General features: G+C 39.9%; 1 protein-coding gene across 4 annotated transcripts in view; it reads right to left on the bottom strand.

The window, feature by feature from the left end:
• Window positions 1–1,514: 1,514 nt before the first annotated feature.
• The window catches only part of dennd2b (DENN domain containing 2B), a 53,823-nt gene continuing 33,153 nt past the window's right edge, over window positions 1,515–22,184 (bottom strand). For all 4 annotated transcript variants that reach the window (XM_084354415.1, XM_084354413.1, XM_084354416.1 and 1 more), the window contains exons 8-20: window positions 22,064–22,108; window positions 21,167–21,351; window positions 20,424–20,533; window positions 19,234–19,303; window positions 16,557–16,634; window positions 15,359–15,499; window positions 15,083–15,231; window positions 7,292–7,469; window positions 5,416–5,457; window positions 4,713–4,824; window positions 2,966–3,205; window positions 2,630–2,716; window positions 1,515–2,001 (exon numbers count right to left, since the gene is read on the bottom strand). In XM_084354415.1, coding sequence (XP_084210541.1) covers window positions 1,967–2,001; window positions 2,630–2,716; window positions 2,966–3,205; window positions 4,713–4,824; window positions 5,416–5,457; window positions 7,292–7,469; window positions 15,083–15,231; window positions 15,359–15,499; window positions 16,557–16,634; window positions 19,234–19,303; window positions 20,424–20,533; window positions 21,167–21,351; window positions 22,064–22,108 — 1,472 coding nt within the window. In that variant the 3' untranslated portion in view covers window positions 1,515–1,966. The remainder of the gene's footprint in view (window positions 2,002–2,629; window positions 2,717–2,965; window positions 3,206–4,712; window positions 4,825–5,415; window positions 5,458–7,291; window positions 7,470–15,082; window positions 15,232–15,358; window positions 15,500–16,556; window positions 16,635–19,233; window positions 19,304–20,423; window positions 20,534–21,166; window positions 21,352–22,063; window positions 22,109–22,184) is intronic.

Genomic DNA, 22,184 nt, shown 5'->3' on the forward strand with positions numbered 1-22,184 from the left:
TGTCGCATCACTGCTGCTGCTGCTGATGATGATGATGATGATGGAGGAAGTGTCCACATGTCAGGAACAAGAACAACACCACAGTGTTTAAATAAAAAACATGCATTCATTGTAACTTAGTACTCATGCACAAGTACTGTATTATGAGTACTTAAATCATGCAGCAGAATAATCCCCAACACATTATATATTATATTATATTATATTATATTATATATTTTATTATATTATATAATGTGATATACTGTAATATGTGAAGGCTTCCACTTCCCTTGTTCTGATTTTGACCCAGGTGTCGTCCACATACCTGAACCAGTGGCTTGGAGCAGTTTCTGTGAAGGTAATCAAGGCTCTGCTCTCAACTTCTTCCATGTAGAGGTTCACCACTATTGGGGACTGAGAACCTTCATCAATGTATTATTATATGTTATGTTTATTTTATTTTATTTTATTTTATTTTATTTTATTTTATATTATATTATGTTATGTTGCTTTATTATATCGTATTATTATAGTATTTATTCTTTAAATATATTTTATATACTGTTTGGTAGGTAAAAGTCAAGTGTTTCAAGTGAATGAACTTAAAGGATAAGTTCACCCAAAAAAACGTTATTTTAACCCATGACACACAAACACTAGCACTTTTAGCTTGGGGGTTAGAGTGAAGATTTAGGTTTAGTAAAGGGTGTCTAAAAGTCATAGGGAGGGAATATTTTTTGATTGAGAAGAGATTAAGAAAAAACTAAGCTATTATAAAGTTATTTGAACTTGCTTTACACATGGACCAAAAGGCTTGAGTCACATGTCTGATGTTCAATTCATAAATCACAGGCATCAAATACACGCATTTGAGAACAAGTAAAAAAAATCTGAATAGAAAATATGCAAATTTAAAATAAGGTATTACCACTTTAAAATGCAACGTGATTGTTAAAGTAAACTTTCCTACTCTATGAGATGAGAACAGGGATGTAAAGCAGTCGTTAACTGAATCTTAAACAGAGAACACGTTTCTCCCACTTCAGATGTCACCTTTAATTGCTGTAAAGGACACAAGCAGAGGAGAAGTAATATGGCGTCTGGAGTCAACAGTGAGCCTCTCAGTTAGGAGAGCTAATAACAGCACGGCAGTGACAGCTGCCAGAGTGATGTGTGCAGACGTAATAAGGTTACCAGCAGCACGTGCTAGCTGGTGCTAGACTCACTGTGTCTTTTGGGATCATCTCCTAATGCACAGCTTTGGAGGAAGCTGTCATTGAGATGTCACGTTTTATATTATCAGGCAAACTGTGAGTTACTTATTTCTGTTTCCAAAAGTGATGTCTGTATAACAATGCATCTGTATTGTTGTCAATTATATGGTCGATATGAGGAGAAAAGTGTCACATTCTGTTTTCTTTTTGCAGCCTGCTTGTAAGAAAAATAAAAACAAATATACAATAGCAGATTAATTAATCAGGGATTGACATTTAACAACACCATAATACTGAAAAACACTGTACACTGAGCCATTTTAACCATTTTAACTACCATTTTTTAATAAAGGATAGCAAAAGACTCCATGAAGAGTTACAATCATTTTCTTCATTGTCTTGATGCATGTACAGTTTTTGAAAAAGGTTTTACACTCCTGAAACAGAGGACAACACTGTCGTGAAATAATGCAAAAAAGGAAACATATGAACTGTACATCTATGCCCAATGTCGAGTCACATACACTCACACACTCTGATAACAGTCTCCACAAGCACACCTGGACATCAGTGGTTACTCTACGGCTCACTCGCTGTGTACCGTCCTGTTACACTATCTCATAAGGTACTATAAACATACACTGAAGAGTATCACAGCCAGCTTGCAGTGAAATAATATGTACATGTTTACATTAATAAAAAAAAGACAAAGAAGTGAGAATCATGATGCAGAGACTTGAGACGTCAGGACTTCAGTTTGTTGTTTCCTCTCAGTTCTTTTTGTGGAGAAACTTCATTTTGCTTCCTGAAAACAGTTTAAAACAAATCCATTAAATCCTGTAAAATGCACAACATCTGAGAGGTTACATTTAATTCATCTTATTACATGGTATATGGGGATTAAGCCAGGCTGAGATTACAGGAGGTTTGGTCTGATTTAACCCTGATTTATCCATCTGCAGTCTGTGTGGAAATCTGAATATCTGCTTAAGCGTGGTTTCCTGATAAAATCTTTAAGAAAAAAAAAAAACAACAACCTCCAGACAAGTTTAAAGACATGGAAAAATACTCATCTTTGAATAAAAAACAGGATTCATAAATAGAGGAGCATAAATAAGTATACACAGTCTAAGTGAAGTAACAACAGGCAAAACACATTTTTCACCTTATTATTAACTATTGGCAGGACTAAATTGGTCATTTCTATCATTTATGAGTTAAAAATGAGTAACAGCAATTGAAAAAGTTGGGAAAAAATTGGTGTGTAGCTCCCTCTGGAAAGAAAATACTGAGAACAAAGAGTCCTGCATGATCTAATCTTGCAGTGTGGAAGTGAAGAAACATTTGAAATTTCCCCTGATTTTAATGTTGCTTGATGTTTTATACACTCCTGGTATCTGACTCTAGCCTTGTGCATCTACAGCAGGACTCACCAAGGCCTTTGAGAAACTTGTTGACTCCACTCTGCTCCGTGTCCGGCAGCTCCTCCAGATACTGATCCACCCTCTGCTCAAACAGACCTGTACACACAAGATTAAAAAAAAAAGAGCGATAAAAAATGTGAATCATCTCAGTAGTCCAGGAAGTAACAATGACTTCTGCTGGCCAAAGAGAATGTGGTGAGAAAACATGCTGATGATGACTTTCAGCCACTAGAGATCAGTGTTACTGCAGTGGCTCCTCCTGCACAGAGAGTACAGGGGTGGACATCCAGAGAGGAAAGTGTGCAGACTTTTCACCAAAACTTTTAAGGAAGAACGACAGGCTACCTTTGGCGCGGCTCTTCCTCAGCTCTCGATCCTGAATGAACCCAGCGAACATCTGAGACTCCATGAAGACGCCCAGGAAACGACGGATGCTTTTCGACGCCACAGACTTGCGGAAAGCCTCTCTCTGGAAAACACGCTCTCCACGCTCGTTCTGAGTGATGAACAGGGAGTAATGGCCGATGGTCTCCAGGAAGAAGCGAATGAAGGCCTCCGACACAAGGCTGTTCATGGAGTTATACTCTGTAGACACAAATGAGAAGCAATTATTCACTACACTTACATCGATATTAATAATAAGGAAATAAAACAGACATGTCACACTTTCCGAGAGATAGTCACATAGTCCTTTAAGGGGCCTGATTGGAGCCAGATTAAAGCAGATTACATGGTTTGGCTCAACGTTAACAGCCACATAAGTAATAAAACTAAGCCACAGCTGTTGTGAACTGTGTGGAGCTTTGGGGACGATGTGTCCTCTAATGCTCCGTCAAATTAGCCTGACTCTAATTAACCACAAAATGAGTAATAATAATAATAATGAGGTTGCCTCTTTATTGGTGTTGTCAGTTTGTCAAAAGTATAGAACAAAACGAGAGCTGGTGGAAATTCTGAGCAAGCTAACAGAGGCGCAGACCTTTATGGCTGGAGAAAAGACTGTGAATGTCTGAACTCTGAGCGATTGGATAAAGAAACTCTGAAAGAATCTGAACTGAAGCTGAAGAGACTCAAAAACACCAGAACTGTAACTGTGGGGGCGTAGCAGGAGTCATCAAAGGATAAACATGCATCTAGTTTTTGTTCAGTCTTTGTTTTTGAAAATAAAAATAAAATAGAAGTCTTTTCGCTGATGGTCTGTGGTGCTGTTACAGATCATTTATACTCATCAGAGGAATCAGGAGACTGCCTCATTAACACTTACAAGTTCCTCGTAGTCACTTTAATGTTGTATTTCTATGCCCATGTAGAGCACTTTAAACTGCCTTATGTCTAAATTGTGCAATAAAAATAACCTTTATGTAAAATCAAGCTTAAACATCGAGACTGTAGTTTGCACAGTGTCTTTGGCTTTGGTTTGCACATTAGCGTGAACAGGCTGTGATTGACAGGTGGCAGATGTAACACAAACACACTGTTCACTGCAGGTTTTATTTTGGAGAAGAATGTGGAAAGCAGAGACAGAAAGTCTGTCAAGTCAGTGAGCATGTTTCTGAAAAAGTGGGGTGAGGTTTTTTTTATGTTTCCCTTGAATTTCCATATTTCTGGTATTCTTTGCTTTGCGACGTGAAGAGCAGTGAAGTGACTACTGATTTGAACAAACCTATTCTTGATCCTCTGGTGATAAACCCTTCCTAAAATCTTAATTCCCACACCGGGAGTTGAACCCGGGCCGCCTGGGTGAAAACCAGGAATCCTAACCGCTAGACCATATGGGAGGTATGTGTATGTTTAAAATGACATTTTTTTCTGATATATTTACAAATAAATCTCGAACTTGTGTTTGTTTAGACCCTTTTGAACCCTCTATAGATCACATGAAGAGTTCAAAGTTCATCAGAAACACCACATTATCTCACTTGTAAGGTGAGCCTTTGTGACTCACTGTCTTGATTCATCAGAACAGAAGACGTCATCTGGAGTGAGTTTCACAGAGACACAGGCTGAACACGTCCTGCCACAGAAACTGTTGCTCTAATTACCGAGGAAAACATCTGTCTCAAGAGGCGGGGATGATTTGTCACTTATTCACCTTCGTCTGACTCGCTGTCAGAGTCCTGATTGATGATGTCATTCCTCTGCTCCAGTGCTTGCTCAAGAGCCGCCTGAAGTTTCCGCGGCAACAGCGAGGCCTCGTCGTCCATCTATAAACAAGCGAAAACACTGCAGTCACCAGCGATAAACAACAATGTTTGGAGAATACGTTTCAAAGGCTCAGACTTACAACAGAGAACCGCATGTTTTACAACCCTCGTCTAAAGCGAGACCATGTAACAAAAACTGAAGTCTCACTCTTACAAATAAAAAGTTGAATTCATAAGCAATAAAATCCACATTCACTCTATTCAACACATTCGGGGGTTTTGCTGCTTCAGCCTTTCTTGGTTTGGTATGACCAGTAACCAGGCTAATGTTTGCAACTTTCATTAGGAGATAAATATTTCAGTGGTTTTATCACAGAACATAAAATGAAAATTAAACACATCATAAATCACCAGGAGACATATTGTTTTTCTGTTTCTGGCCCCATTACATCTATATCTTTTTTTGTCCATTTTTCTCTTTTTAGACAGAGGAATTAAATGTATCAAAACATCCAGGTTGGGCTCAAACTAAAGAGAAAATTACCATTATTTTGCAGTTTCCATTTGTGGCAACAGTGGACACTGTTCAGCAAAGGATATATAGTATCTCTTTGTTTTTGTTTTTGGTTTTTTGTTTGTTCATACACTTACCTGTCGGATGAATCGGTCAGTTCCCAGGTCAACCATTAAAGCCTGAGAAAAGGAAAAAGAAAAGCATATCAATCTTCAGAACTAATTTAAAAAACCTGAAAATATTCTCTTCTTTCTTTTATCTCTTACAAGTACATTTATTTATTTGTTAAGTAAAATAAATAACAATCATCTTCAAAGAAGCTACAACACAGAAAATCAGACATGAAACACATTTCTTCAGAAGAATTGTTTAGAATCATCTTCATGAGTCAATCAGCAGCCGGAAGAGTGATGTAAACAGACAGCAGATGTTGTTGAAAGCTCATTAACAGGTCGGTGTTAACTATGACTCACGTTGTCTTTTCACATTAATCACCTCTCAGTCTGAGATGTAGCCGATGCTGAGACAAAACTAACATCTGTACGTCTTATTATATTGCTTCACTACACAAAATGTGTATTGTGAGCCAAAACTAGAATGAGAAGGCCAGAGACCTTGTAACTGTGTGAATGCTACACAAATGTATCTATGTATATATGTATTGAGGTTTTGCAGCAACAAAAAAAGGCATGGCTTGACTTTCAATATGGATGTTTTCAGGTAAGTATGAAGACCAGAAAATATTTTTTGCTGAAAACATTTCTCAAACAATTTAAACGAACTATTGCAGATTGGTTTTCTGACCCAATAATGCTCAATCAATGACCAACAAACATGTAATACTAAAGATGCAAATTACACCAAACTATATTTAAAAAAAGAATGAAATTGAAACTACACCAGTCCATGTTTGTCTTTATACAATGCAAGTTGTCTTCATAAGAGTCTCTTGAATTTCAGTATTGTTGTTTTTTACTCTGTGAAGCAGCACCACAGGACTGATGTTTGGAACAATGATTTATTATCAATCTATTCTTGATCTTCTAATGATAAACCCTTCCTAAAGTCTTAATTCCCACACCGGGAGTTGAACCCGGGCCGCCTGGGTGAAAACCAGGAATCCTAACCGCTAGACCATGTGGGAGGTGAAGAAAGAAATAGATATTAAAAAACAGATCAAAAACACAACCACACTCACCTTGTTTCAAACACTAAAACATCTTAAGTGTGGTACTGTTCCTGAAAATTATTTCCTCAGAAATATGCAACTTGTGGTCGTTCCAGAGGTTTTTTTTACCACCACATTAGAACACGCGACCTCTATGAAACCCTCTGTCGAAGATGTAAAGAGTTCATTTTCCGAACACCATAGTATCTAACTTCCAAAACAATTTTCCAGTCAAAAAAAACACATGAATTTTCTGTTGCTTGATTGCTGCAGCTCATTCAAAACATAAAAAGTTTTGCTCAATCTATGACCAACAAAAAGACTTACAACTTAAGATGTGAACGAAAAAAACAAAAACAAATTGAAGCTGGACTAATCAATATTTTTGTCTGTTTAATGTGAGAGGGTTGGACAGCTTGTTTCACTGCCCCCACATGGCCAAAACAATAATAATGCACCTTTAAGTGATTCTGGTTTGAAAGGTATTGTCGAGAAATGTGACCTCGGTTTTGATATTTTCCTTTGGTTGGAAGTCACCTGGCTGCTTCCCTCATATAATAAGACTAGAGGCAGAGGAGGTCAAACAGACGCAGGAACAATCCATTGGCCAATTTATAATGGAATTACTCTGAATCTGTATTTTTTTACTTCATCAGCCAGACACTAATATTCACTATTCCAAGAAAGAGGCTTCAGTTAGAGAAAGTTGAGAACAAAGAAACAGAGACAGACCAAAAAAGACAGACCAAATCAGGGACATCCAGATGAAGAATGTCAAATAAAATCAATCTGAAATGTAAAATTCGCAGAAACACGCAGAGAAGATGCAGAGGCGGTGTACTCACCTCTTCCACAGGCAACTCCTTGAGCTTGGGCAGAGAGCTGGACAGCAGCCCCACCAGGAAGGGAGTGGGACAGCAGACGATGTCCAACATGGAGCCTGGCAGCACGGGGATGAAGGTGTGTTGCCAGGAGAAGGGGTAGAGCAGCGCCACCACTGCATGCATGCAGCTTGACAGGGTGCTGTTAAAAAACACACAAAAAAAAAACAACACACACCATCAGTCACCTTCACACTCACACAGCAGCGCCCTGCAGAGGCCACACCAGATTACACTGAACGCAAAACAAGGCAGATGTTTGTTTTTCCAGACTGAGAGGGGAGTGGTGGTTTATATGGTTTTCCTAAAAATACTGCCTACTGCAAAAAAAAAAAAATTCAAAACATCACTCCTCCAACATGTAAAAATCCTTATCATTAAATCATTATCTGGGCTACACACTGAACTATACGAGCACATGAGCTCTTTTCCCAGGTTTAATGAATACTTGATCCTTTTCTCCTTGAGACACGTATTTTATATGAAGCTTGACAGCACAGCTATGTACTCTATCTTTGACACTTTGTTCTTCCTGCAGCTCATCATCTCTGCCTGTCTCCCACTCGGAGTTTAACACGATCGACTACAGACCACAATGAGCCCAATAAAGAGCATTATTGTGACATTACCCTTTGTCTGCAGGGGCTGGCGTGACTCTGACATGTTGCTATAGTTAAGCTGGAGGGCTGTTGACGCAATACAGAAAAAAAAACACCAATTTGGTTTAACTCCGACAGCTGTGGTATAAAATGGAGATCACAAATAGCAGCCCGTCTTTCTCACGATCCGTCGCTTGTTGACAGTGGCTGACCCTCCCTCCCCTCTGTCCTCTACATACTGTCCAATCCACGTACACAAAGAGAGTGAAAATAAACTGTGGGTGCAATCATACGCACACACACAGTGGAGCACTAAATCAGTATGGATCAAGAACAAGCCCAGGGATCAAACAGGGTATGCAAACGCACCCCACTTGAGATATATACACTTTTAATGAGGAATGTTTTGCATGGTGGCTGTCAGAACATCCGAGTAAACAGAAGTTACTCCCTTTTACGTGACCTCGCTCACGCTGACTTTCAGCCTCAGAAGCTACATTTCAGAGCAACATATACAGAGAACAGAGATCAGTCTAATCAATGTGCTGCTGAGATTAATGACAAACTCCCACAAACTTTTCCACTCAGGCTACATGTTTGCCACAGGCCTTTTCATCTTAACTTCCCATGAGTCAAATTGCCGAGATTAAAATGTACTTTCTTGACAGGGTAAAACAGAGTTACACCAGTGAAAACCCAAAGGCTACAATAACCACAGTCTTTTTTTTTTTTTTTTAGAGCCTTTCCAGTTCACTCACAACATGAAGCACTTGCAGCTTTGCTTTGGCCGGTCTGATTTCCATTTGCCTGAGGAGGGCTTGATAATTCCTAACAGATCCCGTCTCCTGGGTTTGACGAGTTCCAACAGGGAGTGATGGGGCACAGATCTCAGAAAAACCTTCGCCACAGGCTACACGTGGCCCAACACACCACTGATACCAAATGGATCACTTACACTCATTCCCCAACCACACACTCTTGGGAGAGGATGAACTTGCAGTGAAAACATTCTGCACTACCAGAGGTTGCCACTCAAGTCTGGAAAGAGAGAGGGACATTCCCGTTCAGATCCAGACCAAAGCTTTAGAGCCTCAGACCACACATCACAGAAAAAGAAGAAAAGGCCTCTGTGTCCAATAATCGGGGGGAAAAATTAAACATCTTGAATGAAAGAATTTAATTACAGCATCAGCAGAAGGACATTTTAGACAAATCTTATTTGATGAAGCTTTATTGTTTCGGGTTCGTATGTGTGGATAAGAATCAAGGTTGCAATGTGGTCGTATCAGATTGGATTATGCTGTATGGTGGTTTTAATGGCTCTAGGGATGAAATGTTGGTCTGTCAGTTGGTCAGCTGGTCCACCACTTCGCTCCAGACTGAAATATTTCAGCAACTATTGAATGGATTATTAATGAGCAAATCCCTGCAAAACTAGTAGGGCTGGGCAATATATTGATCGTCATATTGTTATCATGATATATATCGCCTTATATTTTGGATATCGGTATATCATGTTATGGCACAAGTGTTGTCTTTTCCTGATTTTAAAAGCATTACAGTAAAGTGATGTCATTTTCTATACTTACCAGACTGTTACACGTTCTGCCTTTACCCACTTAATCATTATTTAATATAATGAAGTTTTATCGTATTAAACACATTGCTGATGACTATTTATCAAAAATCTCATTGTGTTATCACATACTCATAGCTCATAATGTGATATTTGATTTCTGAAGTGCTTTTGAGTAGATTTCAAAATATAGATATGTAGGCTACAGTGTATCACAACATAGCCGAAAGATAGAGCAATATTATTTTAAGGCCATATCACCCAGCCTTAAGAACTAGTAAGATTCCCAGTGTGCGAGCCGTCTCTCTGTTTCGTGTTTTGCTCACTTTCCACTCAGCACCTGCCCTTTTTTGGTTTGGATGTGCATTCTCCTATTTTTGCAAAGCTTAGCATTCAGCATCTTTATTGTGAGCGTGTTAGTATGCTGATGTCAGCGTGTAGCTCAAAGAACCACTGTGCCAAAATACACCCAAGAAAATCCAAAGCAACAAGCTACATGTGGACTGGTTGCAAACTAAGACTTTATCATACCAGGGTGATACAAAGTTTAACAGACAGAATTCCGTGTATTTCTAATCTTTAACCCCTAAGTTTTACTTACTTACTAAGGTGCAGGCATAAACCAGCTCTCAAAGATAAATCTGATTAATTTCAATCTGATTACTCTTTTAAAAGTCAAAGAAATGTATGAGTCCACTCTCAGGAAAAGAGAGAGAATTACCAGTTCTGTGGATGTGAGGTCTGTGCAGAGCTGTTATGTGTTGAGGTTTGGGAGCTAATCCTGACATATTAGTTCTCAAAGGTCTGCCAGGACTGGTTTAGTGTGTGTGAGGCTGAACTGGCAGATACTCCAGGAAACATGGGATCGAGAGGCTTAGTCTGTGAAGGCCAGAGGAGGAGGGTATATTTCAGTGTCCGAGACGGAGAAAAAAAGCCGATATCACCACATACTTCACAGCTCTACTAAAGCACTGCACTGTGTCTATGTGGCTGAGACTGATTCCACTGACAGAGAGGACGAGACGGAGAACATACTGAACCACAGCTGTCAGACACCAGCTGTGCTGCGACGCTCTGCAAAACCACTCTTCAACGTAAAAGCTCTTCCCAAGCTCAAAATAACACCTAGAAATCATATAAAGATACAGCAGAGTACATATAGACCTATAGGATTCCTATGACAAGCTGCACATGGTGTATTTTTATCCTCTTTGCTCCCTTAGTCCCCAAATGGTTTTCCCTCACTTCCTGTCTTTAAGGATCTCCAGCCACCAGGTCTCCGGCTCCACAGAAGGCAACAGCAGAGGTAATTTTACAATAAGTAATTGCTCCCCTCTGGGAAACTTCATACATGTTCTTATTAAATCCACAGCAAGGTCTGAGCTTGATCAGCCCTGTCTTGAGATTAGACGAACATGTTCAGGTGTTTGTGTATATGAGTCTCCACACGTGTGTGTGAGCATCTACATGTGGGTGTAAAACATTCATGAGAAGGACACTGATGTAAAAATCAGCTGGTCAGGCTCCGGTAATGGCCACGTTTTTCTTGACTCTTTGAAAAACAGAAACATCTCACGTGTTTACAGTGTGTGGATTTCACTCTGCCTCTGAGTTAAATAGCACATGGGAAACTGGTTAAGTTGTTAAAAGCGGTTTTGGCCTCATGCCAGCTCAGGACTAAATGAAACAAGTATGCTACCACGCTTGTTGATTGGGAAAATGCCAGCCGCAGCAGAGGCAATAATTCTACCTGTCTGATGATTACAGCCACCATTGATCATAATACTGCAGCTGCAAAACGTGATATTGCCTCCAACTCACTTTCAGACCGATGGATTATTCAAAAAGTAAAAAAGGACACGATTGACTCAACATTAAAAGCATACCTCACACTGTACTTCTTTTTCCTGCAGTTTAAATACACATTTTGGGTTTACCATTGGCAGAGATTGGAACCAAAATTAATGGCATTAAGAGGAAACCAGAGAGTCTTTGCAGAAACACGTGCCTCGTGCCACAAAAGTGAGCTTGATTAATTCACCATGGCCACAAAAAAAACTTTGAGATGCCATTGTTTAGTTTCCCTCTAGTCTACTCCTTTTTAACTCTTCTCTCTCTCTTCCTCTCATACCCAGACTTCTCGTCTTTCATTATATTTCTTTTTCTTCAGCCGATATGTGAGACACCCACCTCCTGTAACAGGACATCTCTGCGATCATTTCATAATTTCAGTTAGAGTGTGCAATGCTGATTATGGAAGATGGGACAATGGTGTGATTCAATCATCTTAACAATGGAGTCATATTAGAGAAAGTCATTCAGATGTTATATGCAGTTTCCCTTTTGCTATCAGAGTATTTCCCCGCCACGCCAGGAGATGAATCCAGACTTGTGCATACGGTTTGGTAACCGTTCTCAACTATAGCCTGAGGTTGTTTACAGAACTCTGCAGCACTGACAAAACTCATTCAGCATCTGCAGGTCAATTGAGTTAAGCTATTACAGAGTGACATAACTGATGATGAATTTATCTGATTAGCCATCCAACTTGTTATTACAGGCATTGGATGGTAAATGATCAGTTTAAAAGAAATTGCCTGTGCAGACTTTTTGTGTCGAGGCAACAACCTCTTTTGGGAAAAAACAACAAAGGGTTCAGTGTAATATTACACAAGTTAAGTGAATGTAACGGGCGATAGAAGACCCCACAGAAAACGATTGCCTAACATGGCTTTTCCTCTTGCTTCCTGCTTGTACTGGATATACATTTCAAGGGAAAGAAGCATACATCATGTTCTGCTGGCGCGGTATTTTGGGAATGGATTTTGTAGCAGAGCCCCAGAGGGAGCAGCCCTTTTATCATAGTCATTAATGCTGCAGTGAGGCCCTGTCACTGGTTTTAAAAGAAACCAAAACACTGCAGCTCTGCATGCACGCTTGCACATTTAAATCCACACACACACACAAACACACACACACACACACACACACACACACAGATCATACAGTATGCACGCCTGCATGTTTAAGACAGAAAATTATATAACTCACATTTGTAATTTTCTTTTTTGTAGTTATTTTAGATTTTTGAAACATAATTTGTACGTTCTGTATCCACCCTTTACTGCAGACATTTTAAGTGTTGTTCTGCTTCACAGTAATTTAACTTTTGCCAAATTTGAACTTGAATGGCGTCTCTTTATGACAATGCTTACATTTAGCCTGTATAATGTTTACCATGTTCGCCATTTTAGTTTGATTTGTTAGCATGCCAATCCTGAATTTGGTTATATCCTAGCTTTACACAGATTGCAAGTTACTGTCTTGCTTTTCTGTCTTTCAAGACTAAAATATCGTCAAAATAAGGACATGTTGAATTAGCCAACTTTTATGAGCTCACTCAGTCTGTGTCTCATTTCACGTTACCGTGGGTGCAAGATCTAACGAGTAACGTAAAAAAATCTGTGAGCAAGAAAAAAATGGGGACAATCGATGTCTTTCTAAAACTGATAAATACTGATTTCTAATTTATTAATTTGTGCTACAACAGTTTGAATATGTGCTTAAAATTGCATTGGTACATATTTATACATCATGAAATCTGCATTGGTATGTGGATGAGTGACATCAGAATGATATACCGAGGTCGGATTAGATCCCAACTCTAATGCTAACACTTGCTAATTAGCATTACACAACAAGAAGTTTGGCAGGCATTTGGACAAAAAGTGACATTTTGACCTGATGATGGCGTTTGAAAAACGTTAAGAAAGTGCAGAATTAATTACAATTCAGCCTGAAGGGAACATGGATCGCTGTACCAAATCTCATGACAAATTATCCAAAAAGGTTGTTGAAACATTTCACTTCAACCCACAATATAAACTTTACGGCGGTGGCAGGACAGTCAGGAGATCACCAAAACCAGTAGGATATTTGAATAAATGTGCGTTGTTACACAACTTTTGTCTGACAACATATAAATTAATCTTGTCGCATGTATGTTCATTTCTTTGCACATGCCGTGTGGCACACGTGTCTTACTTTCCAAGTTGAACCACAACAACCAATTCAAGAGGCATCCCGGAACAGCTGATGATGCTGCCTAGCAACAGTAAATATGGTAGGCCTTGAAGCTAACTGTTGACAGAAACTTAAAATCTCACCTCGAGTTGTCACTGAGAAATAGAAAACTTGTGTTGACCACGTTTTCCCACTCATCCAGGCTTGTTTAACTTTCTGCTTTTGTTTTTTTCTCACTGCAATGTGGTACTCACTAATCTCCACTTTGTTTATGTCAGCTTCCCCATGAGATCATGTGTGTTCAGTCTGTTTGCTGTTTATTCAAACCTTATTAATATTGAACGTGTTGACTGTCCAAATTGCACCAAATTTAACACTGCACATCCCTGAGTCCTAAGCAACAAACCTACCAAGTGTAAACTAGTTTGGATTGATGCTTCTCGAGATTACGCGAATAACTAACAGACAGACAGACAGACAGACAGACAGACGGGGATTCCTTGTTTTACAGTTAAGATACTAATACCATCACCATCTTGGCCAGTATATCATGATAGTATTGCATTGTGAGAATCCCACCCAGTGACTCCTTGATGTTATCGCCTCTGGTAATCAGCAGCGTAGACCGATTCTCTCCAGGGACACAGAGAGTGCCGTAGCTCATACACAGGGAGTGAACGTGGCATCATAAGTCAAACGGTGACAGTCGAGCCACAGATCACAGAGGGCAGAGTCGCGCACACAGGAAGTGCATTCCTTCTCCTCACAGTCACTGCCCCCACTGATGTTTGTTTAAACTAGGCTTTGATACATGGACAGATTACTTCTTCTCTCAAATCTCCTCCCACTCCACCCTCGCCTCCAATACTCTAAAAGTACCCTTCTCCTTTCTGTAGCAAGAGGACAGACTGGGACACTGAGTCCTTAGAGACTCTCTGCATCTTATCAGCCCCCACCCTGTTCTCCTCCGGCAGTGACTCTCACTGCTGTGACCCACTTTACTACCCGCATCAAAACTGGCAGCTGACTGTAAGACAAGCTAACTGACTGACCTGTTGCCTGAGTTTCTGATACTGATCAATACACAATAATGAAAACAGTTCCACACATGGTGCATCTGTTAAGCTATTGTGTGTCTGTGTATGTAGAGAGGTTAATTAACAGGCTGGCTCACCACCAAGCTGGCAGTCTGTAAAATAGTGTTGGATGTGATAAGGTTTGTCACACTAGTCATCCATGATATCCATCCATTTTGTCACAGGGGCTGATGCCAACTACAGCTTATATTGAATGGGAAGTGGTGTATAGTATTCAGGTCTATTTAAAGGGCCCCATGAAATATATCAATAAATCTAAACAAGCTTTCAGTATCTGGGGTTCCAAGAGACTACGTTACAGAAATGTAGAAAATTATCCATCCCATGGCATAATTATCTCTTGATGAAACACAATATTTGTTTTGGCCACATTACTATAAAATGTGTACAGAGGTTCAAACAAAGTTAAAGTCAAATCTATGTAACTGCAAGAGGAAAAAGCGTAATCATGGAGCCTCACCTGAGTTTATCAGCCACAAAGATGACTCTACGCTCCAACAGCAGAGAGGCAAAGACTCGTACCACCTGCCGAACACTGAGGCAGCTGAACAGACTGTCAAAGTCCACATGCTCCAGTCTGGAGTCAGTGGGCCGCCTCAGCTCGATGACCTGGACGACCACAGATAAATGTGAAATTTGAGTCATCACAGTTTGTGGATGTAATTGACTGAGAAGTGTACATGATTTTATCTAATGGGTGAATGAGAGTAGAAAGCATAAGTAGTTGGTTTCTGACCTCATTTCCTGCACCAGGCAGGAAGGTCTTCACTTTGATAATCTTCCCTGGTGCAGGGAAGGGCGACTCCATCAGACTCCTCATGAAGGGATATACCAGGGCTGCTGAGACGCCTCGCCGCCGCTCCACCTCATCCAGGATCTGAACATGGCAGGACAGAGCACAGTTTCATTAATGTGATTCAAATAGTTTTAACATCAACAACACACACTTCTTTGGAAATCAATCTGCTATGTTGACTGTGTAGTAAAGCAAGACAACTGTGCACAGCAACAAAGTGTGTGTTATGTGTTTGGCTTTTATTGTCTGGAACTCGGTATTCATTTTCTGTTTTGAAAAATACCAAATGAATTTCTTTCCATGCCTGTGTGATTGGAAAATTCCACCCAGTGTGCCTGTTTTGGTCCAAACTGCCTCTAGTCTGGAAAATTGATTGGAGAATTGCTTGTTTTCAAGGTCACATGATATCACCTCTCTCATCCTCTCCCCATCTCTGTCTGTCTGTCTGTCTGTCTGTCTGTCTGCCTCACACACAAACAGCTCCTTTTGAAATCAAACACCAGCTTCTTTTCTCTTTTATCATGAAAGCACTTGTAAAACAGATTCCCTTTCGTTTTCGTCTCAGGTTCTGATGCTTTCGCTTGCACTCTTGCATCTGTTGATATCATATGATGCAAAACTAGAAAAACTCTGGTGCTAGTAATAACACTTTGTTCACAAATCAAACGCTAAAATCCATCTGCAGATTTCAAATTATTCATTTCAGGTTTCAGATTTTTTTTTAAATGTTTTTCCAAACCTTAGTTCATCATTATTAAACAATGAATACATCACATATTTGAACATTGTCTTTGAAATATACCATGGTATTTTTTTTATATTTCAACAGTCTGGACTAAATTTGCAAGTAATCAGATAAGGCTGAAAAGTCAAACAGAGTGACAGCTCTGCTCTGTGTTAGCACCACCGAGACAAAAGTGAAGGAAACAATTACTCTGGGAAATCAAAAAGTAAAAAAAAAGAGACCGAAATAAGGTTTACCAATGAGCAGGCGTACAGCAGAAGGTCTGCTGAAAGTCATTTACTTCAGCTGTGAGGCGGGTTAACCGCAGCTACAACACCACACACAGCTTGCTTACTGTAGCTGTCTGTCTACAGTACATGTGTTTGTGTGTGAGCGTGTACATGTTGAACTCACCGTGGAGAACAAGTCGAAACAGCCCAGCCTGCTGATGACACAGTACACCTCTGGAAGGCGAGGTCCTTTCCCAGTCGGCTGGAAGACAGAGCAACAGACACTGGTGATAAAAGACTTGAAGGAACACATTCACAGACCTGAAAACTGTCTATAATCATTTTTAAAGGGGTAGAGACTTCCATAATGTTGGGGGACTTAAAAGAGGCAGATTTAAAGAAGAATGGTCAAATTCGAGGCAGTAGAGAAACATGTTGAGTAGGATAAACATGATAGAAAACATGGTTTGAATTGAGTTGCACTTCATAGTCAGTGTCCACACACTAATTGTTACTTCTGGCCGGCCAAGATATCCTGACTTTTAGTCTCAAGTATAGGTCAAGCCCAAGTGTAAACCCACTGGTTTGCGGACTACCAATTTGAAACCTCGAGTTTGGCAAGTTTGGCCTTTGCCATCTTGGTTTTTTGGAGCCAGAAGTGACCACATTTGGACGAGAGAGAAAAGCACTTGAGGATACCCTAACTGAATCTGACAGAGAGCCTGAGGACACAACGTGTTAGCGACTTGTCATTCACAAAATAGCCACGCCCTAAAGCATACACTGCTTTGTTGTCTATTTTACTCTAAATGGGACCTTAATTTACTAAATGAACACCATGATGTATTATAAAAGACATGACATAAATGAATAAGACCATAAACTCATTAGGAAACTGTTTACAGATGTAATAATAAAGCGAGAAGTATAGCCATTTTCTCATAAACTTACATACATTCGGACTTCTTTTTGAAACCATTGGAGGTGCCCCAGTGGCCATAAGAAAGAATGCAAGTTTAAGGCTCTTCTGCATTGCTATCACTTTTCAGGCAAGAAAGCTCTGTGCATATTTCTTACAGTCAATGGTCAAGCCTCCAAATACTGGATCTGAGTACCAGATCCATAATACAACTCCAGGCAAACCCTCCATCCCTGGTAATGTTTCACATCTTTTAAAGACCAAAACCCCTGTTTGTAACAAAAGTACTCTCCAAGCCCAAGCTAATACAACCTTGATGTCTTCATTACGGTTACTTTTCAGGCTTTAAAAAGCTCCTCCAGAGCTGTAGAAGTCATTATGCATCTCTTTTCACAGGTTGAATAATACTCCCTGTGAACTTCATGTGTAAAATCCGGAGATCAGTTTAAGGTTTGCTGACAGAACCAGAGCAGAAAGACTGAGCCAGATTGGGCTATTTACTGATCAAATATGCAGAATTAAATGTACTTAAAAACAAATATATAAAGGCTTGGATCATGATCATATAATATGAAGTTAAGTTGTTTACATACTGTAGCTGAGGTCTTTAAATCTAGGCTGTGATGTGAGGTGAAAGTCTTTCATGTGGATACCAGCTTCCTAAACACAGGTGGTTTATCTGCTCCTGCTGATTGTATCTACCTTCCTTAGTACACTCTTGCACCATTATGTGCTTCAAGACAGACACTCAAACACACAGACACAAATGAACACAAGCACTCAAGAAACGCCAATCCACTTGTCCATATTAGGTATACAATTTTCTCCTCTTGTTTCTCCTCCGCTTTTCCAAATGGATGATTAAATCAACTATGTGGAGCTTGATTCAAGTCCTCAGGAATGCTCGGTTACTGCCAACGGCTGGTCGGACAGCAGGGAGGAAACAAAGTTGCTGGCGGAGAGCAGCTTCCTCTACCTTCATTAAAATCTGCTTCTATCAGGATGAATCTCAGATCAACAGAGTGAAAAAAACATTTTTTGTCTGGTCAAAGAAATGACAAAATGTCCCACTGTCATCAAGCTCCTCCGCATGGACAGTGGTAAAGATACTGCCAGCAAACCTCTGAGAAAATACACACTGCAGCACTGTAAACATACTCAGAAATACCAAACGGCAAACAAAATCACCACCACATTCACAGAATCCCACACAGTCATGCTTTCTACCCGCAAGCTAAATGGGAGGCTCTGCAGAAAAACTTCAAAGCTCTCTGCAGCCTCATTATGAAGAGGAAATGCTTCACAATGACAAAGTTTGGATTTTTCATGGTTTCTCTTTGTTTCGCCTCTCCTGAGAAACTCTCATTAAGTCTATCATAACCGGGATTCTTTTTATCGTAAATTATATTTTTATGACTAGGACTGAGTGTTTGAAGGATAACACTAATTTAAGTAGTGTGTAGCAGCTGTATTTCTTTCTGTGAATTTTATAAATTACATATGTAATTATATCTAATCCCAAACACAATTATAATGACAGATTTACATATTTAATATGAAAACACTTTAATGCTTTTTTTTAGCAACTTCAATTACTGTTCTCAGACAGCAATGTGGTTTGAATGTTTGTTATTCCAGATGTTTCTGTTTCTACTTGCCATAGGTATTCCCTGAGAAGTCCCTGTACATGACCCTCATGCTGATCGGCAGCTATAATAATGAGTGGGTGGATTTTTTTTCTGCCTCTCCTCAGTCACAATTGTTTTTTCCTTGTCTTTTTTTGATTTATACACTCTTTCCTGCTGCCACAGTGGATGGTCACGCAACACATCAGCGGCCCCACAGGAAAATCCTATCACATGTTCTCATGTCTGTCACAACAAACAGGGCTCAGCAGGGTGTGAACAGGGAGCAGAGGAGGAGGGGTTCAACAGTGGCTTACCAGCAGGCGTCTGCAGTACCCAAACCTCCTGCTGCCGTCCTCTCCAGTCAACATGAAGGAGAAGGTCTCACTGTAGCACAAAACAAAACAAATATACATGAGAATCAACACAAAGAAATACATAGATAATTTGCAGATAACATATATAGAACAATTGAAAAACGGCACAGAATAAGGACTGCGCAACACCTTTCTGTCAGGATCTGGCCCTGTTTTACATTTAGGTGGTGTGTGGAGCAGCTGCAGTACACAGATAAAAGATTTTATCCTGCATCCCAGAGACAAGGTGTTTGAAAGATAATCATGATGCTAAGCTCGGCTGATGAGCATCTACAGCATAACATTATCAATCACAATATGCCAAGCAGAGAGCAGTTATTTCTCTTATCCATTATAATAAAATTATATTTACACTAGACCAGGGCTTCCCAAAGTTGGCCCGCAATAAGGGTCAATTAGGCCTGCCAGATGTTTCTAGTAAATAAAAATAAATTTACATTTATTTAAAATTTAGAATGCTTATGCTGTTTTGGTTTGGTGAGGTTAAAATGCTCTTTAAATATGCAGGATGCTTAACTTTTAATAATCTGAGCAAGGCCAGCGAGGTGAAACCTTCCACAGGAAGTCAGTCAATCAAGGGAAATTGGGATCCTAACGGCATTTTGAATCATAATACAATACAATAGGTGGCTGCTTTTGGCCTGTGGCGCGCCATTAATGTCAGTTTCGGCCATCCAGGGGGAAATAGTCTAGTCACTGCTTATCTGAATGTTGATTCATACATTTAGCAGCAGTTGATTCTGTATTTTGTAATAATACAGGAACTCATGGAGGTGATTTTACTACTACTCAGCCTGTCAAGACACTTAAATAATGTCTCTGTGGCTTTGGAGGAGATTGCCAAAGTCAGAGGAAATTATCTTAATGATGTCATCGGGGTTATCTTGATTATAGCAGGAGATTTCTTTCAACAGAAAGCCTCCGCCACAAAATGGTGTGAGTTTGAAAGATGAGTGTGTGAGTGTTTATCACACAAGAAGAGTACAATGAAGCTAAAATGTAGGATGAATCCTGTTTTTTCAAGTTCCCAGACTTGATGGAAGTGAAATGTTACATTGCTGGAGTACCCCTTGTATAGACCGGTTAGTAATAATGAAGTTGACACTGAATTAAGAAGATTTCAGCCATACCTGGTGTACTCAGACACAGGACTCCAGTCTTTTGCATCTGGGAAACAGAACTGAGGAATAGCTTTGAGTCTCTGTTCTGCCTCCCTCATCTGCTTGGTGGGCCTCTCTAGCTGTGAGAGGAGAGGAGAGGAGAGGAGAGGAGAGGAGAGGAGAGGAGAGAAGAGGAGAGGAGGAGATCCCCACGGATATCAGTGTGACCAATAAATGACCAGACGTACATTTCTCCCATACAAGGTTAAACCTTTGCCCCATCCAGTCCTCATTAACTCAACAACAGAGAGAGTGTTTCCTCTGGCTGGCAGAGATGTACTTCTCCCAAGGGACACAGTTGCTGAACCAGATCTTAAATAACTTTAAAATATATCTTTGAATAACTAAAAACACTTCCTTGCCACAGAAATGGATGCTGGTTATTTTTAACTGTAAACAAGCTCCCAAGACTGCCCAGGCTCAACGTTATAACCTTAACCAAGTGTCAAAAGCTCATGGCACATATTTTGTTTTTCATTGATTTATTCCATTTAACTGCAAATTCATAATGTTTAGCTTTGGGGCTTACCGTTTCCATAACATGCCACTGATTTTTATACTGATTATAAAGTGATTAATATGTGTGCAGCCACCTGAACACACTACTTTGCTGCAGGGAGCGCTTTTAAAAAAAGTTCCTCCTTTCAACAGCAAGCTTTAAAAACAGTCAGCATTTTAGGGGATGGGTTCAGTTATGACTGTTATGCTTTTACCTTGGGGAACTGATAGGTGACCTCTGGGGAGTAGGAGTTTTTGCTGGGTTTCTTTTTTAGAGAAACAACCACAAAATACTCAAAGAGTTCTCTCTCCTGCCACTCGATGAGCTGCAGCTCCAGTGTGCGGTAGCTGGGGGCCCGTCGAAGGATGGACTGCAGTTTCAACAACCGCTGAGTGTGAGCTGCAGAGGAAAGCAAACATCAGTATATACAATTCACTGTCTGGAGTGCCAAAATGTGCCGAAACTTAATGGTGGGCAAACATCTAAAAATGGTAATAGGATCCAAAGGTCCTTTAATAAATGAATTCTGAAGACTGAAGTCACCTGCAGTATGTGCCTGCTGTGGTCAGATTATGAAAAATAATTAATTATTAGGGTTCCTATATGATTATAAAGTATTTTAACCTCACACAAAAATTGAACTGCATAAACAATTATTTATATTGTTTTCTCTTCATTTTTATTTATTTATCAACTAATTGATTACTCATACAAACCCTCTGCTGGGCCCCACTTTGGGCAGCCCTGGTCTAAACAAAATTCACACTTTGCAGTTCTCTATGTAAATCTAAGGCCTACAGGTCATTAACCTTCCACGTGTCAGGCCCTGAAATGTAGTGGTGTAATTCACTTTGACTGAAAGCTTGTGTCAAAAACAACACAATATCTCATTATCGTTCATTCTTGTCATTCAATCAATACATGTGATACATGTTGTATGGTACTGATAATCCGTGCATACGCTAAATGTTTCAGTTGCAATTCTGCAGCCTGTCCGGTCACACAGGATCGCTTGTCGGATACAAAACTGTTGGAAGCTGTTGCATAAGCAGTGAGAAAAGACAGAAATGTAGCACCTAACCTTTGCCAGGGAATTCTTGCGGCCACTCACCTTTGAACCTGTCGTCCGAGTCGCTCTCACTCTCGCTGTTGTCATCTGGAAGCAGACATGAGACAGACAAGAAGGTTTTCGACAGGTCAGAGGGCAATTTCACAAACATGTATTTATGTCA

This window comes from Pagrus pagrus (genome assembly GCF_965226575.1).
Source record: "Pagrus pagrus genome assembly, chromosome: 1".
NCBI classification, from domain to species: Eukaryota; Metazoa; Chordata; class Actinopteri; order Spariformes; family Sparidae; genus Pagrus; species Pagrus pagrus.